We start from the raw sequence: 19,327 nt of genomic DNA on the forward strand, positions 1-19,327 counted from the left end.
ACAACATTGCTCAGTGGGAATCGAACCGGGGTCCTTTTGATTGTGAGACAGACACGCTACCTACCGACTGAGCTAACTCACCGGTCGTGGGGAGCCCGTCTGTTGCTGTCGACCTCCAAATCGCTCATTTGGTGGCTGTTTCTTCCCAGTTGTTCAGTTTGATGTTCAGGGCCTTTTGATCTCTTTGCGGGCATCTTTGAACCGCTGGTGGGTCCTCCAGCGGCTCGTGATCCCGGAGCAAGTATCCCCATAGAGGAGATCTTTCGGGATCCGCCCGTCGTCCATTCGAACATCGTGTCCAAGCCAGCGCATGGGAGCGCACAGCGGGCTGATACACGTTCTAGCGTGAGTCTGCACGGTGCATTCACAATATGATGAACATGTAAAGAGGCAAGATAAAGAAGGCAAAAGTTCGACTTGCCTTGGCGGCGGCTACGCAGTTGCACGACCGTGATTAGGCCAATATCAGCGGTATTTGTTTTTCTCGAAAGTATTATTTGAATTCGTCTCTGCCAGACGTCATTAACGGATACTACGTTGCACTAAGAATTCTTCGTTTGGAATATTGCATGGGGGGTTGCCTATACAAACTTTTTTTTTTTTTTACTATTCTTCTCTCCCCCTTTTTTTGTTTGTTTCCATCATGCATTGTGGGAGCACTTTAAGGCTGTGTAGTAGCTTCTCTTGCTTGAAAAGTGGTTTAGTCTCTGGTCGTTTGAGGTTTTGTTAAAGCTTCTGTATGCAGTTTTATCAGTCGTTTGCTGGGTCATATCACATGTGTAGTCCCACATGTGCATATCTGTGTGCCTGTTTGAGTGGTTCCTTCGCCAAGAAATAGAGGGGAAATACTGTTTAAATGTTTCTATTTTTCTCAAGAGTGAACATTATATGAAATACACAGGCTACAAAGCAATGAAATATTTACGGCATCCAAGCAGGAGTTGGTTACAATTAGGGCTTCTCAGACTTGTGATCCAAAACGTAGATTAGCCACCGGATTAGCCAGAATTGTAATTTATTTCTTTGTTGGGAAAGTGGTTCCAAATTGCAGTTAAAATGTAATCAAAGTAGACCTACTGTGATCTGTCTCAACCTTTGCTTTCCAATTCAGAACTCCACGAGACATTACCAAAGCCGCGTGGTGTGTAGCAAATAAAAGCATCGCTGGCACTCATTAAATCCCAAGGCTCGGTGGGGTTCAGTGGGTGGGACTGGAGGTTCTCAATCTCGAGGTCTCTGGTTCGAATCCCTATGTCGGCTGTTGCTCGTTATGTTTCTGAAAATGATTGAAATGTCTGTGTCCAACAGTCTGCGCAGAAGATTTCTAAAAACAAACGAACAAACAAACAAATATTATCGAAATATCATAACTGGAAATTTGTCTCGCTCGAGCTCAACAAACCAGCGCCATGCGGGAGATTATGAAGTGTAGTTTGAATATAATCATATACACTCACACACACACACACACACACACACACACACATTCTGAAACAATATTCACATACTGAAAACCAATGCCATTTAATTCACCGGTCCGTCTATGTTTGGTTCGCAAAACCCCTAAAAGTAATGAAAGCAACTGCCAAAGAAAAATAAGAAGAAAATTACTTTTTTAAAGCAAACTAGAGAGGAGTGGAACATTAACACACTGTAATATTGGTATGCAAAAGTGCCAATAGTTATCATTATAAGGCATGTTTTTAAGGGCAAAATGTCAGAGAGATATGCGTTATATAGTCCTACATGTCACTATGCGTGCACCGAACTGATTCAAGTAGAAATGTACCCAGCGCGGAAGAACGCAACGACAAATTATTCATGCGCAAAATATGTTCACCTATACAATATATACAAAAGCGGGCTTTGCTCGTAGTCTGTTGGGAGTGGGTAAATTAATGGCGGAGATCCGAAGTGCCGAGGGGGTTGGGTATTAAGTGGCCGGTGTCACCATGTCAGAATAGTCGGGGAAGGGGAAATTGGAACGAGAATTGATGCTTTGAGGCTGACTGATACGAATCTTTTTCGATCGGGATGGGACATTGAGGGGCTATCTCTCTTTGCATAGGTATGTAGTTTGTATGTGTGTGTGTGTGTGTGTGTGTGTGTGTGTGTGCGTGCGTGTGTGTGTGCGCGCGTGTCTTACTTGCCTTTCTGCGTGGTACGTATCCGTACTGTCTCTTCTTTATTTCTCCCCAAATGTTGTGCAGATTTTAACTCAAAAAGGTCCTTCGACTATCAACTTCAAACTTATGTCATCTATGCAGCAGTCATAAAAACGACAGATCTAGTTTTTTTGTTTGTTTGTGTGTGTGTGTGTGTGTCTATATTCATATAAACTGATAGGTCAGAAATTATCAAACTCTATACCTAAAGAAATAGAAAAAAGAGAGACAGAGAGAAATGCAAGGACAGAAATAGTAAACACACACACACACACACACATCTTTTGGTTTCATTTGGTCGCATTCAAATGAGTCGGCGAATATTTTTGTCTTGTTGAACGAGAACAACTGAAAGCGAAATTGCTTTGATCAGTCGTCCTCGGAAAAAGGCAGTCGTACAACCAAGGAGCTTCATTTATAAGGACATCTTATTCTATGAGAATGAAAGAGAAAAAAAGACGATGTAATATTCAGCTTCGGTAGAACACGGTCAAACATTCATGTATAGAATTATGTGGATGCGAGCGAGGATTCGTTCGTGTGCGTGTACATGTGTGTTTTAAAGTCTCTTAGGACCAGTATGCTAAGATCCTGTTGACATTGTACTGAACATTATGCCAACGGGACTGAAAAGGTTACTCGAGGAAGTGAGGGGGTGACGTCAATAAAAATATCGTACAGGATTGGTCGAAAAAAACTTTTGACTGATATTAATTTGGTTGCTTTACCATTTGCCAGTCCTTTCTCCTATAGTCATTAAACATACATCCTGTAATTGCTTGGTTGCTTCGCCAAGCCTTGGGGGTTAAAAAGTGAAGAGGATTAATCAAAGGTTGTTTGACAAGATTGGAAAGTCGAATTTTCTTGGAAGAGGAAGGAGAGTAAATCGCGAAGGTTGTGAACTTGACTGTTTAGGATGCTGAGGTAGGGTATTTTTGACACCAATGCGTGCGTGTTTACAATACACCCACGTGAAACGTGTGAAAGAGTAAATTACACACGAACACACACTCACTCACACATTCACGCACACGTGCGAGCGCGCGCGCGCACACACACACACTCAGAGAGAGAGAGAGAGAGAGGGGGGGGGGGGAATTAAGATTACAAGGAAGGCTTTCATGGTCTATTAAGGCGCCACAGGCGAAGTGCACCCACTAAATGTGACGAGAAGGGTGTGAAACAAGGTATTAATCACAGGGACCGAGACGGAGTAGGACTTGATGAGAACCGACAGAGGGAGACATGATTAATGAAGTAGGGCGTGATCACGTGATATAGACGGAATGAAGGGTGATACGATTTGAAGGAGATCCCCCCTCCCAGTTCCCTCCCCCTGAAAGTAAATACAATATCAAGCACTGTAATGAAAAACATGGGCGACATTAAAGGTGCCGGCAAGGATCCACAGAGAGAGAGAAAAAAAAAAGCAACAACAACAGACTACAACATGACCTTTCGTGCCATTAATTTCATCGGGGGAATTTGCGATTACGAAGATGAAGACGAGCGATAGTGCGGTATCGGCGCGATGAATTATCGAAGTGATTGGCAATTCGTCTTTCATTACATACGCCCCCGCTTTAATAAGAAATACAGTGCGCTATGAGTGTGTCATTAAATTCCTTTCATCTCCGGCAACTCCCAGTGGCTGTGCACGAGTAATAGAGTGATAGCTCCGCCACTGTCAACTTTGGAATATTGTCGCCGTAGTCAGGATAGCGTTTGACGCGGCTGTTCCCCCTTCCCTCTTACAAGTCTTTTTTTCCCCCATGAAAGTGCTGTATGTCTGTGTGTTCCGGTGCCCTCGCGCTACTGTATGTTCCTGTGTATTTGTGAGTGTGCGTGTATGTGTGTGTGTGTGTGTGTGTGTGTGTGTGTGTGTGTGTGTGTGCGAGCAGGAGATACAGCGAGGGAGAGGGGGAGTGTTTGTGTGTGTTTTAATAAGTGGTGATGTCTTTGTTAGTTTGTGTTTATTTTATGTGAGTATTTGCAAGAGAAATATAAGTCGAGCAAATTAAGTTAACGCAACGAAATTACGCATCCTTTCGCCAAAGTGTCGTGATCTGATCAAAGTGTGACAGCTTATCCTTGAAGCCATCACCCAAATCATAGGAAATGGCAAATGTACCACTAGTCTCGTGTTTATTTGTCACCAACATTTTCCCCACAATTTCAAAGACAAATTCCCCATGAAAGAAAAAAAAAAGATGAAACCAACCACCCTCCCCAAATATAAACAAACCATGAGATCACGTTTATTAGTGGCTCTAGTGACGGAAGGGGGATAATAGACGCGGTGATATGAAGTGATCACAAAATGATCACAAAATTCAGTTAATGGCAAGACCGCAGGTCATCAATCCAGAGGTCCTGATTGATTTGAGTCCTCAGGGCGAACAGGTTGTACCCTTGGCCAGGGTGCTTTATCCGCATTACCTCCCGAGTCCTCCCTCCGGTATGGACTCAATGGACTTCGGACCCCCGGTTGCTTTTATTTGATACTTTCATGCATTCGTTGTTCTTCAGCGGCCACTTTTAAAATAATCACAATTTATCTAAATGCCTGATCCCGTGCTGCTGCATGTTTGACTGTGTCTTTCTAAAAAGTGCAAATTTCTTCAAATCCGACTTCATTCCCGTTTTATGTGTTTGTGTGTGGGTGTGTGTGTGTGTGTGCGTATGTGTGTGTGGTATTTTGTGTGTTTTCTTGTTTTGAAATAAAAGGAGGTTTGGACAAAAATGTTAAGGTGTGATTTTCTTCAATTTGTCTCCCTCTACAAATTAAATTTGTTAAGATCGCAACTATTGATCTGTAAATTAACAAACATGTAATTTGTTCAGATTGCAACTGCTAATCTGTAAATTAACAAACAAGTCGGGATGTTTGTTAATTTAAAGATCAGCAGTTGCGATCTTAATAAGTTTAATCTGTAAAGGGAGACAAATTGAAGAAAATCACACCTGAACCTTCACCCCTCTGAATAATATCTTTCTTTCCAAATAAATGTTATTGGAAAATTGAATTCTTGAAAAAAAGGCGGAATTCAAACAGAAAAAAAAATCAGTTTTTCATGGTTTTGACGTATTAAAAAGCTTTTGAAAATAAGTTGCGTATCTATTCATATTTTAGCTGGGACATTTTCAGACGGCACCATTCAGCAATCAGATCTACTCATCGCGAGGAAATCCTTCTTCTTCTTCCCTTGCTATGCAATGCAATCCTTGCTGATTTTCTTATCACATTTAAATTGGTTTTGCTCATAGCAACTTCTTTAAGGCAGTTGTTTTAGTCGTTAAGACCAGATATTTCTCGTGGCTGGCGAACCAAAGCTTTTGGTAATTCATGAGTGCCGAAGGGGAAAAACCCGAGATGAAATGGTTTGCCCCCTCCCCCGTTAAAATATAAAAAATGGAAAAAATGGAACGATTCCAAAGAAGAATACGCAAATGCATAAATCCACTCCGTTTAATGACTCCATCAAACAAACAAAACAAAACAAGACAAGACAAAACAAATTCCCTCGCAGCTTTCCTAGGAAAACTTCTCCATATCCTCCTGGACAGAAAGGAAGAAGATTTATCATCGCTGTTAATGTGACATCGATAAGAAGTATAGCCGAACAACGCGTAATCCCTTTCTTTGCCTCAGATAATAAATGGCGGGAAATTAAGCGTTTTAGTCGGCTGCTCGGCCAACGAGGGTCCCTCGCGAGTAGGTATTTATCGCTGCCCCCCCCCCCCCCCCCCCTCCGGAAAGAGATCAGAACAAAAACAAAACAACAGCAAAACTCCAAACAATAGAAGAACAAGAGAAAAACTGCACAACTGACGTAATTGAGTGGTTTATAAAACCTATGACTCGTGTGGCCCAGAAAAAAAAAAAGATTGATGAGAGGGACTTGCACTTATACTTATGAGCGTTATGCTGTGGTCGCCATAATTATGTCATATCATAATGCACACTAAGCGATAGATATGACGCGGATGAGGCGTGCGTATCATTGAGCAGACATCGTCATCGAACTCGTTGGTAGCTATACAACCCCCTCCCGATACAGTCCATTACCCGTCAAAAGATGATAGAAGTAGACAAGACAACGACGGTGGTATAATCATGACAATGTCTATATTGATGAAAAGTTAAAATGATAATAATTAAAAGCAAATATAGCGGCAAAGATGACACTGGCAATGAAAATGTTAACTGGGTCCATCATCTTGATGACAATAATGAAATAAAAACATCATTATTAGTCGCGCCAGTAAAAGTCAAATAAACTTAACATCATGACCAACGTTGCAACTACTGTTTCTTCTGGAATGGGCATCTTAATATTACGGTTATGGATACTCTTATCATTTTTCAATGATTATGTGATAAGCAACATCAATGCGATGAAAATTAGACGATGATTGTAATCACTTATAACCTTATATTGTTCCTATCCATATACTCAACAATGACTTTAAAATACAATTTGGCGTGTTCATAAACCGTTACTAATGTAATTAGAGTCATTCATCGCCTCTCTGAAAAGAGCTGTTGCTTTGCCTATTTTTAAACATTTCCTGTTGAGGTTTTGAAAACTTTAGAAGAATGTGACAATGATACGTTCTTGACACGAAATCATTTTGCGCTTCCATGTTTTTTGTTTTTCATCCAATACCCTGAAAAGGGGAAGCGTGGGAAAAGTAGTAGAGGTCACTTCGAACAGAGTTCCATAGTCTAAAATAAGATAAGTATACTACACAATATTTTTCATGTTGTTGCTGCTGCTGCTTTCATGGTCGACCTGTAAGTTGAGGACTTCGACGATGATTTTTGAAAGATGTTATTCCGTGACAGGACAGAAAGAATTTCAATTGACCTCCTTCAGAACGGATGCATTCTCAGAATTGCTTCGCATTGGCCATTCTCATGAAATCTTCTCCACTTTACAAGGTTTGGGTGACAGTATCTGGTTGCATTCAGCATCATTCCAGAAGACAACGTGAGTAAAGATGACTATGGTAGCATCTATGAAGAGTCACTCACTGGGAAATGACGTCATCAGATGCTGTTCCGGTGATATGTTGTTATAGTCCAAAGAAGTATCCCAATAGTAGTGAACTGACAGAAAAATTGAACAGTTCGAAGCAATTCAGCACAACACCGGCTGAAAGGACGTAGACTGGACAAGACATAACCATTGGTGAAAGCTTGCGGAGACCGTTGTCATGGCGATGAGAATAAATTCTTGTTCCGGAGCAGGATACGTCTGGATCCTGAAGAGTCGACCTTGCTGCGTGATCACAGAGATTTTGGTTGCGACGATCCGTTTCAATATGATTAAATGTTCACATTTGTTCGCGTCCAAACAAAAATTCAAATTAACGCTACTCAATGATTATATTAAAGTTGCCTGACTAGAATGCATTGGCCTGCTACCTGCATTGTCCTCTCGTAATAATCCCCGAGTGTGAGCTTGCTTTGCTTCTGGTCTCAGCGTTTTGCTTCCATCGCTGGTCTCTCTAAGCTCATACTTTCTTTCTTTCACTTCTTTTCCCCTCTGTACCTTGGTACTTTAGCTTCTAGACATGTCCATCATAGTACTAATTTTTCGTCCCGTCTGGATTTCGGAACGTATTCATATTGTTATTTCTTCACTGCAGCCACTTCACACTTCCTTCATACACATCTTGTTTAAACCATAAGACCTCTATGTAGATTTCGTATTATGCAGACATATTGTGTAGTTAAAATCCACTGGATATTAATCTTTGTCTCTCACTTGTCTCTTGTAGAGATTGTTTCCTTTTTATTTCATTATGCAGTACCTCAGTGTCAAATTAATCATGAAAATGAATATGCTAGATCTGACAATATGCCACCACAGTGAGTCATTCGAGTGAAGCGCGGCGAGGTGGTTCAGTTGGTAGCGTATCTGCCTCAAGATCAGATGACTCGGGTTCGAAGCTCAGCGAGTTTTGCTGAGCAATGCTGTGAGTTGTTATGTTGTCCCCGCTTTAAGGAGGCGAAACACTAGCATGCCCCTCTGGTTGGAGATAAACTGTATGTCCCGTGTGTGTGGGGGGGGGGGGGGGGGGGGGGGAGAAAGAGCAATGATGATACTGATGATTGATTATGGATTGCGCTTCCTGTTTAGAAGTTGCTCCACTTTAAGGAGCAGTTTGACAAGGAAGGGTAAGGCTGCTGTGATCTGGTTGGATACGTGATGTACCAGGGCCAGCTATTTTGGGCAAGACGGAAAAGAAAAAAAATGTTGACCGAAGCTGGCCACAATGCTAATGACTTAAATCCTCGCCGCGGGCAACTTGGAAGAGGCAGGGTGATTAGGATGAAGGTTAGATTGGACCTCAAACTGTGGTGGCATCACGAGCATTTCTTCTGGTATCTAACCCCCCTTCCTCCCCCCCCCCCCCCTTGAAGCGGGACCGGATGTGAGAAGCAAAGTGTTTCATTACAGCAAGTCACGTTTCAGTTTTATTTACAAGAATACCGTCACTTTCAACCAAAAGACAAGACGGATGGTAAGCCCAAGTGCAGTTACACTGTCATAGTGCTGTTTTACAGTGATCTTCCATTGGAACCAGTTGCATTATTGTGGATATCTTAGGGCGGACCGCTTCGCCGGGTTTAATGGTGTATCCCACTCTTTGCGATTTTTACGTGCGTGGGTTGTGACTCCCTCTCTCCCTCCCTCTCTCTCTCTCTCTCTCTCTCTCTCTCTCTCTCTCATATACATCTTTCCTGTGATTCTCTCCTTCTCTCCCTCTCTCTTTCTATCCATTCTCCTTTCTTTTTTAACTGTTTTGTCCAACGCCACCCATGTTTTAAACATGTCTTCAAGCTGCTCATGATATATGCATACGAAAAATATTGCCATAACGCCCCACACCATTGTCTAGCTATCTCTATATCTGTACATGATGTCTTTCATAAATATGGTATAATTTATGCTTATATCTATCAATCTATAATTCTATCCAGCTATCCATCCATCCATCCATCCATCGCATTTATCTATCTCTCTCTCTACATATCTATCTATCTTTCTATCTATCTATCTATCTATCTGTCTATTTATCTATCCATCTATATTTCTATCTTTTTGTGTGTGTTTCTAACGATTTTCTTGCCTATATCATGTGTTTTCCATAGCGTTCGTCCGTAGACAAGACTATATTCCACTTGGCACAGAGTGTATAGATGAGTACTTGACATTGATGGGCTATCAATAATACTGCTAGGCTCTCTTGGAGAGAGCAGTGTTGTAACCGTATAGGAGCAACTCTTAATTGATAAAGCCACATTATCATTGACATAATTGATATATATTCATACTTATAAAGGTTCAACACTAACCCGTTCGATCCACCATAACCATCAAGTTTCATATTTTTTTTTTTAGGTCGCCCGACAATACCAGGTCTGATAAAGGGCTTCAAATAGCACGCAGTCTGGCTAACTTCTCTAACATTTTAAGGCTAAGTCTAAAATTCAACATTGAATTGAGGAGTAAACATGATTTTCCATGATACCGCATATTAATTACATTAAAAGAGATATACCAACTTCTATTCTTAGATGTTTTGGCAGTGAAAATTCGTCGTGAGATGAAAATAGTTTGGCCGCATTTGGCAGCAAAACAGGCCGAGTTTGGCCGTGAATGCTATAGAGGCGATCTGGTAACCCTGGTCGCTCCATTTGGTTGATGTGCGTGCAGTTATCGAGCGCTTAGCAGCGAGTTCAGCTCCTTTTTTCTGGATGAGAAAACGCATAAAAATAAATCTTTTTTTTTTCGTAAATAATCGTGGTCTGATATACATTTCCGGTGGCCCCGAGGGGCACCGATAAATTCGAGCCTTGTAAACATTATGTATATATCTATAAATCAACGAAGATGCAACAATGGTTGTTTGTTGTAAACATTTGTTGACGTATGCGTTTTGATACGAATATGTACACACAAAGTAATGTGCATTGGATAATGAGTACTAAAATCATCAAGCGTGAGTGTTCGTTTGTTTTGTGTGTGTGTGTGTGTGTGTGTGTGTGTGTGTGTGTGTGTGTGTGTGTGTGTCCTAGTTAAGTATTATGCAAGTGTAGACACGGCTGTACTCGCTTAAGAAGGAGCAACAAACCAAACGAATCGAAACTACACTACCTATGCAGATTTAGACACACAGTCACACCGTAACCCTATTCTTTGTTGATGATGATTATAATCGCTGTCATTCTTGCATAAGCACTTTCCCTTTTCTCTCTTTCTCTCTCTTTCCTTATCTCTCTCTCCCTCTCTAAATCACTCTCTATCTATCTCTCTCCCTCTCTATCTATCTCTCTCTCTCTTTCCTCATCTCAGCCTGCCCAATCTCCCCCCCCCCCCCGTCTCTTTCTCTCTCTCTGCCTTAACGTTCCCATTATTGGCCCGACCACTTGACCGTGTGTTTGCTCAATTCCCGTCAGTGCTGCCACATCGCCGAACAATTGTAACATTTACACCCGGATCGATTAGAATCACCTGCACTCCGCATCTCCGATACAATGGCGGAGCCCGCGCGAGCAAGCCGCCGCGACTTACAGGATTGTCGCACTTTCGAATTTCTTCGGCTTCGACCATCCCGCGCTTTGTCAGTCTCTCTCAACGAGTCTTCCTCCCACCAACACCCCCCCCCCCTTTTCCCCACTCCCTCTCCCCCTGGTGAAATAGACCACTGGACAGGGAAAACGGAAACAAGCACCGGGCTCGCAGCGCCATTGCCATTTCTCATTACGCGCTCAAATATTTGTTTAAAGACAGCACCAGCCGACGGGCAGCGAATTCGGTCATTATGTCACCGCCGTGGGGGGCATTGATAATGAGGGTCGCCGCCACTTACAATAAAAAAGAGAGAGAGAAAAAAAAACGCAATTACCTCGTCAGCTTTGCAATTTTTTTTTTCAATATTTGGGCTGTATCTATGCATACTTTCACTACGCGGGCGTACAACAACAACAAACAAACAAACATACAAACATACAAGCAAACACAAACATGTGATTATCATACTGATGTACTGGAACACAGACTTTTTGTTGTTTCCCCAGGAAAGACTTCCTTAGAAAAATAGATAAACTAAACAAAACAAACTGATACTCTCGTTACAACATCCACTTTAAACAGATAAACTTCTGAAGTAGTGAAGCCAGACTGCTTGTGATTATTCTACCTCATGTGCCGCTTTTTGAAAACCCCAAGGGGTAATATGTGGGATGCATTACTTCTCTTTTAAATCAGAATCACACAATGTGCAGACATTAACGTCGGTTCAAGACGCGTAGCTTGGCAATTACATAGCGTCCGTAAAGTAACTATGTGAAACACCGAAGGGGTGGGGGTTGATCCTTTTAATTACCCATGGAGGCGATGGTGTTCTTGTGAACCTTGAGGTTTTTTTTTTCTTTCTGGCGAGTATTGTATATTTTGCTTCTTCATTATCGTTATTACTGCTTTACAAGACGATCCAGAGAAGATATGAAAATGTTTTCAAATAATGCAAAACTGAGCCGAGAAGATAACTATTTAAACGCTGCAATAACTATATTTTTTTATCTCCCTTATTCTCTCCATATATGTACAGTATTTGTAATTGGTAATGTTTGTGTGTGTGTGCGTGTGTGTGTGTGTGTGTGTGTGTGTGTGTGTGTGTGTGTGCGTGTGTGTGCACGGGCGCGCGTTTATGTGCTGTTTTTATAACCAGGTGTTTATATCAGATTCATTGCTTATAAAGTTATTAAGACTGTCTTCTACGGCAATCATCAATAAGTAATTCCGGTCATAAATTCGTTTCTTTGTTTTATCTTTTCCACAAAGATGCTAGCTTTGCTGAGGCTGGTACATCCATTTAACTGATTGTAAAGGTGTTTATGAGGACTGTCCGGGTATTATGTGTGTTTTTTGTTGTGCAGATTTGACAATGAAAGTGCAATTTCAGATTAACATTGCCATCATACAAAAAAAAACACGACTATCAAACGCTTATGGTTTTCTTATCCAGTGAAATTTCATCTGAAGTATAAAGTCGTTGCTTGGAAACATTATTTAAAGTTTATCCCGCTTGCGATGTCACAGGTGAAATTCTACGTCAGACAGTATCGACTACATTATTTGAAAAAACACTGGAGATCCAAACTTAAGTGTTGTTTTTGGTCTTTCGTTCTTTTCTAGATCTATCGGATGAAATTTCAATTCTTCTGACACATCATGGCGACGAGGGACGGAATGACGGTAAGTGTAAATAAATGCATTACTGTATTACTAGAATAATACGACATTAAACAAGATTAAACTTCAAAAGTTGGCAAAGTTGCAACGAATTGTATCTGGTGAAGGACAGCATGTCAGCTGATGAACTATTGATGGTCGGTTGGTTTAGACCATGGGCCCTTGACTTTTAGGCGTCTGGTTCAAGTCTGTAAGCATGCAGCATCGATGGTGTCATCAGCCAAGACACTTTCCATCATCTTCATTTCCGAGTGCTTTGGAAGAGTCACAGCTGTCTGGCGTGTGGTTGCCGGGAGACACGCACTTTTTTTGTAGTCTCTTAGTGAGGTGGCTGCGTGAACAACAACAAATCCTGCAAGATGCTAGGTGCCATTTTAGTTTGAAGAAAGTATAAATCGCACGAAAAAAAGAAGACCAGCGTAAAATTGCAAAATGTTGATCATTGAAAGGAAAACAAAAGTTGAGATGCAGCGCGGTTTCTCTTCAGGGATATGATTCAGAAAACAATAATCAGTGACGCGGTAGGATTTCTTATATCTATCTATCTCTCTCTCTCTCTCTCTCCCTCTCTCTCTCTCTCTCTCTCTCTATATATATATATATATATATATATATATATTTATAATGTATATATATACGTGTGTGTGTGTATATATATATTTACATGTGTATGTATATATATATTCATAGAATCTTTTTCAATATATATATATATATATATATATACATGTATATATATATATACATATATATATATATATATATATATATATATATATATATATATTCAAGAAGATTCTATGAAGTGAAATCCACTTCAAATTCTTTGTTTATTTCATATCAATTCATTCTTCCTCTTTTCTGATCTCCCCTACCTTTCCTATTGTGTTCTGCTTTTTGATCTCCATAATATCTTATTCTGATCTCTCCTCATCGGACATAATACACGCGTCACAGCATTGTTCACATCATTTAAACGAGAGGCATGATGTACATATAGCTATGACCATGAGAGAGAGGGGGGGGGGGGGAGAGATAGAGAGAGAGAGAGAAAGAGGAGAGATAGAGAGACCCGGAGTTAATAATGCAGAGGGAGGGAAGGAGAGAATTTGAGTTTCATCGGAACGACGCGTGATTGCGATCCACGGTTCGTGATCGAATATTCCCCGTTATGAAGTCGTTTGTATGGGTCGATCACCGTCAAGCTTTACACGAACAAACGAGCGATTGTGTGTGGAAACGGGGCCACGCGGAAAACTGTTAAAAGGCGGGAAACGCATGTATTATAGACTGAACAATCTCAGCCCGTGTAGTCTGCCGTCTAAACCGGTTGCTCGGAGCGTTGCATTGTACGTTCGAGGTTTTAATCATCTTGCCTCGTGATTGATAATCAATCCATGTGACTGTTTAATGCAGGGCAGTAAAAAAAAGTCAAACGTTGATGTATGTTTCACTAGGATGATGTTGGCAACCATTTTTTTCCAGCAATGCCAGTTGCCATGGCAACAGCAATGCTCGTAGCTCATTCAACTGTTGTCTGGCTGCTGCTAAAGCTGCTATATATTTGCCGTAGCACCTTGCAATAATTGCAAACCTGTGTGCACAACTGGCCCTGAATATCTCAGTCTAACGGATTTTAATTTGATCAAATCACGCACAATCGCTTCTGCAGTGGAAGCAAGATGGATGTTAGCTATTTCCTCTCAAAACAAATTAGATACATCTGAAATGCAATCGTCTAGATATTCGCATGACACTTTGAAGCAAATAATCTAATTTACTATACTCAAGGTATCTATCAGCTCTCTATTCATCTCTTTACTAGATTTCTTTCTCAGAGATAGTGCATACATTCCCACTGTATACGTTGCCATGGTAACAATATGATATTCAAGCCCTAGATGACTGCCATGGTGATAACCCTGGATGATTCGACTTAATATGGTGAACCAATCAAGAATATACTGCATCCGAGAAAAACGAAAATGTTAACTCAGTGATGCGAAGTCAGGCTCTCAAGGAACACCCAAAAGTAGCTAGTGCATCGAACTTAGAGTTCTGATTCGCTTGCGCGTGAACTCGAGTTTCTGTTATGTTTTAGTTTCACATTAAACTCCTTTAAAATTTTGATTTTTTTTTAAAGTACTGTTTACCATTGCAAGCAGTCATCTAAAAATGTTGAAGGTATCTTGATGCATTATATGTGTAGGTCAGTTATATCACAAAACATCCTACCATGCGAAAATTTCGTAATAAAGCCTAACATATAAAGAGATATCACTATTTTTTCTCAATAAACCATGCATTGCTGTAGATGATTTATTCTAGACAGTATTTTTATGATAACTATTGTTCACATTTTGTATATGTTGTATATTCAACAATACTTGACATCGATTATGCTGATTATATTATATTGTTAAAATTTTTACTCTGGTCGTTTAATCCCTAACTGTCATTTAAGAACTAGTTTGAAGCACTAAAGCTGGGTTTGTGTTTTTATCTGCATATGGCAAAGAATGCTTTAAGCGACAATTTCATGACCAACTTTACACACAGGTCACGTTTCTTTTTATTGTCATATTCTGGTACGAAAAATCTTTTACTGGGTATGAATGTTGATATAAAATAGCAAAGTGCAGTATATATTGCTTAGCTGAATTGTTCATTCTTGATATGAAGACATTATAGTACCTGAGTAATAAAAGAGTGACTGTAGTGGTTCACTTGGAAATTAGAAAATAAGAATGATTTTGTACATAAGGGAAATCAATAGAAATGGCGCGAAGACATCAAGATTATTTCCACGTGAAAAGAAAGAGAGGAATTTTCTGGAATACAGCTTTCTTCGCCAGCGACATTGATAGAGATATAGTGATCCAATTTGTGTACGTATACCCATTAATGGCCCGATTATTTAACGATACAGGCCTATTGGCATGGGGCACACAAGATAAGACTACCGCGTTCAGCACAAGGAGGACATACTAGTATGCCTAAAAGGCAGTGAGAATGTGTAATAGTTATCTTTGATTCATCGTGGCTGTATACTGTACCATAGACATTCGATGAAACTGCGTTTGCTGTTTCCTTAGTCAATCCGCGATTGGTGCGCCATCTTCCTACCCCCCCCCCCCATACAGGAACCCTGAGGGCGTAGTTCAACTAGGTTTCTATAGTTCGAACAATCTAAGCTGCATGCATGGTTATAATACATTCTACCGAGTGTCTGATATGCAGCTATGAAAAAAAATGGATTAATTTCTGATGCCAAATGCTCGATAAGGGAGGGGAGGAAGGGGGAGGGTTGCGGGATGTACAGTGATATAAAAGATGGTATTAATATCCTCTTAGCGTGGCACGCTACAATAGGATATTACGCCATTGTTAATATCACTGTGAAGATAACTTAGATTCCTGACGAAGGGGGAGGCCTTGGAAATTCTGATTTTTGATAAATGCCAATGTGTACTATGTTAAGGTCAATTGGTGTGTAATCATTCAGGGAAAAATACTTCAAACAGACATTACTGTTCATGCACAACAGTCAAACCACACTTAATGTTTTCTTGTAAAGCTTTATCTTCTCATCTTAGCTTAATCTTCTTAGCTTCTTATAAAGCTTTATCGATTAGGGTAAAACCAGAATGAAGAATTGGAGCGCTGTAGTGTTCTCACACTCGCTGTGAACCCTAGCTAAACTCGCTACTGACTCCGCTGGGAAGGGGGATTTCTACCCATCGCCGTGGTTCGCCGGAAAGCTTCGTTTATGCTTGGGAGGGCTTCGCGTTTCCCACAGGCCCCACGGTCTGCGGCCGTGCGACTACAACTCGCCCCGCATCTCTGCTTTTTCTCGGAAGTGAACAAGGCGTCCCGTGACGTCATTACCACAATTCCGTCGCCATGGAAATAGATGGATGCATTAAAGTAAAAAAGGACTCGGGAGGACAACACAGGAAAAAAATCGGAAAGCGGCGAGCGGCCCGTGCGAGACAGCGAGTTAACTAGAGTATTAGAAGCTCTTTGCACGAAGGTGTTGGAGAGGAGCCCCGAGGCTACGGCGGCCTTCTCCCGTCACCTGCTGCAGTGGATCAGCCCATGCGGCAGCGAGGACCTGATGAAAATTCAATATAGCCGAAAATCATGGAAGACGCAATAAAACAAAACTGATGGGGTAGAAATGAGAAAAGCAGACATACATAATCCAGCAGAAAGGGCCTCGTTGGCTTATCTCTGCAGTTGGTGATGGTGTTTTATTGATTAAGAGGAAAGAACACTTAGACCCAAGATGGAGATCTTGACCAGATATGAAACTCGGCGGCTGACCAGTCTTTTGTTCGATTTTCTTGAGACTATAATGCCACCACGGAGACCAAGGAAGGGTAGAAGAAAAGAAATGCAAAGAGGACGTCTGGACATTTTCGTGAGAAGCTTCTGTTGTGTGTGTGTGTGTGTGTGTGTGTGTGTGTGTGTGTGTGTGCGTGTGTGTGTGTGTGTATGTGTGTGTGTGTGTGTGTGTTTGTATGTGTGTGTATGTGTGTGTGTGTGTGAGTGTTTGTTGCTTAGTTTTAGCCACGACGGTCGTGTTCATTCTTTTATGCTTGAGGCGAGTGCACCGAGAATCTGGCTAGTCCTTTACAAAAAGCTATGATCGGTAGATAACGATCGGTAGATTGGTAGACGGGGATGGGCGTGGCTGGAACGAGAAGTGTAGTACGTTTGGAGTTCGTGTGTCCTGTTCATTTCATGTAGATCTCTATATCTTCATACTTTTAACCTTACGCCAGGCTGCAGCTCTTACTTAAAAACCTTCCAAAACCTTGTCAGTGAATTCCACCGTGATATATTGTGTGTTATTTTGAAGTAAAATAGATATCGTACCTACAGCATGTCTAAATAACTATATATATGTCGGCACGCCTGACTGTATCGCTCGGCTCCCCGCTCCGTCTCATGTTAAATTTTCAACGTTTGAATATCTTCATCATTTTTTTTTTCTGGTAACTTTCAGTAATCATCACAGAGATATAGACTCTTGAAAACTTAAATCCACTAATGAAACTGCGCGAGAGACAGATATCCTTATCGCCCGTCTGTGATGGGTTTCCCGCCAAGTCGGAGCGATACCAACTGATTGATGATCCCTTTACGTCCATAATACTCTGTAAGTGCGATCGCCAACGCCGCGAGATGGTTTTCTGCTTCTTTTCCCTTTTTCCTCTTCATCTGCCTTTCTCCCTCTTTCCCCTCCCTCCTATCTTCCTCATCTTCTTTTCCTATGTCGCTTTCTTCATCATCTTCTTCTTCTTCTTTTTCTCCTCCTTCGTTCTTTTCTCTCATTAATTTTGTTTATTTTCATTAACTCTTCATCTCCTTCGCTCCCTCTTCTTTCCTTTCTTCACCTTTGTCTTTATGAAGGGTTTGATTACAGAAAAGAGTTAACTTTATTCTTGTTAATTTGAGCTTTTGTAAGTAAAGCTGTTAAAAACAAGGACAAAGATAATATTGGATATTTTATACCATAACCTCAGGAACATTCCTTGTTGTGCAACAAGTGAGGCATCACTGGAAAGGTTTCGTTTTGCTCTATCTGATGATGAACGTAGTTCAAAATTATTAAAATGCGCTTAACCCGCGTCTTGCGGTTAAACTTTTCAAATGTTAATATAGTTTCATGTGTTTCTTCTTCTGTTTTTTTTTTCGTTTCATTTTCCCATTCCGTATGTTTTATTTGTTTTTGTCTTGATTGTCTTCTGTTGCTTCTCCATTTTCTTGTGTTTCTTGGTTATGTTTTGCTTATATTTACGTTTTCTGTTGTTCTTGACTCTGTCTTTTGATTCTGTCTCTTTTTTGTCTATCACCTTTTCCCGCCTTTTTCTGTCTTCATCTTAATGATTGTGCAAGAATACATAAGTTATTGGGATAACCATTTCACCCCTTGTGAGGTCAAACATCCTTCGACGAAAGGTCGTCAGCTATGTTTCTAATACATCCCGCCCTTCCCCGCCCCTTCTCGCTCCCTCCCTCCACCTTCCCGCGACACCTCCCTCTCCCCCCTCCCCCCTTTTTTACGCAATGGCATGTTGGAAAACGTTTTGCACTTTCCCTTCCCAGTTTGTCAACCCACTTTGCGGGAAAAAAAAAGATCATTGTGGAGCGCACATGCCATTACGATTCTAACTATTCTCACTTTCGACAAGATGGGATTTTTTCATACTCCCTTGAGGATACGGAGAGGGAGGAAAAAAAGAAAGAAAAGGAACTCATTCCTTCACTGTCGATAAGACTTTGTTCCCCCTTCCCAAGTCTTTGATAGAAGGTAAATATAAAAGCTCTTAACGACAAGTGCGCCGAAATGTCACAATGTATTAACAAGAGGCATTATCTTCGCCTGATCAAAAACGATTCCTTCCTATGCACAAAAAACAAAAACAAAACAAAAGCACACACACACACACACACACACATGTGCTCACAATACAGTACAGAGAGGGGTGTTCTTAAGGATTTTTCCTTCCTTCTTTAAGGAGATTCTAAAGGGTATCTTTTTTTTTGTCTTCATTGTCTTCAATGTCCGTTCTTGCCCACAAAATGCAGTAAAAGGCAACCGTAATTGCACGATAGGTATTCAGGCAGCGGGAAAAAATCACGCATGATTGCTGTTGCTGATTTGCTATTATTGTATTGTGACGACAGTGATGATTTTAACTGCTGTTACTATATTGTAATCACTGCAGACTTTAGTTTTTGAACTGGAATTAGGTTTGCCATAAATTGTTACATCGAATATTATTACCATATTACTCTAAAATTTCATCATTAGTTTTGTCTGGATTCCAGAGCTGTTATGAATTTTGGCAATGCAGGAACATCTAAGTACAAGACAATATA

At 40.8% G+C, this 19,327-nt stretch overlaps 1 protein-coding gene across 1 annotated transcript in view; it reads left to right on the top strand.

Annotated features, from left to right (window-relative positions):
* LOC139723711 (uncharacterized) overlaps positions 1-19,327 on the top strand; it is a 90,253-nt gene that overhangs the window by 30,142 nt on the left and 40,784 nt on the right. The window contains exon 2 of the mRNA XM_071634932.1: positions 12,380-12,439. Within this exon, the coding sequence (XP_071491033.1) occupies positions 12,416-12,439 (24 nt within the window). The 5' untranslated portion in view covers positions 12,380-12,415. The remainder of the gene's footprint in view (positions 1-12,379; positions 12,440-19,327) is intronic.

The sequence above is a fragment of the Diadema antillarum genome, unplaced genomic scaffold, assembly GCF_040938485.1.
Source record: "Diadema antillarum isolate AM-2024a unplaced genomic scaffold, OU_Dant_1.0 scf00000197, whole genome shotgun sequence".
In the NCBI taxonomy this organism is placed as follows: domain Eukaryota; kingdom Metazoa; phylum Echinodermata; class Echinoidea; order Diadematoida; family Diadematidae; genus Diadema; species Diadema antillarum.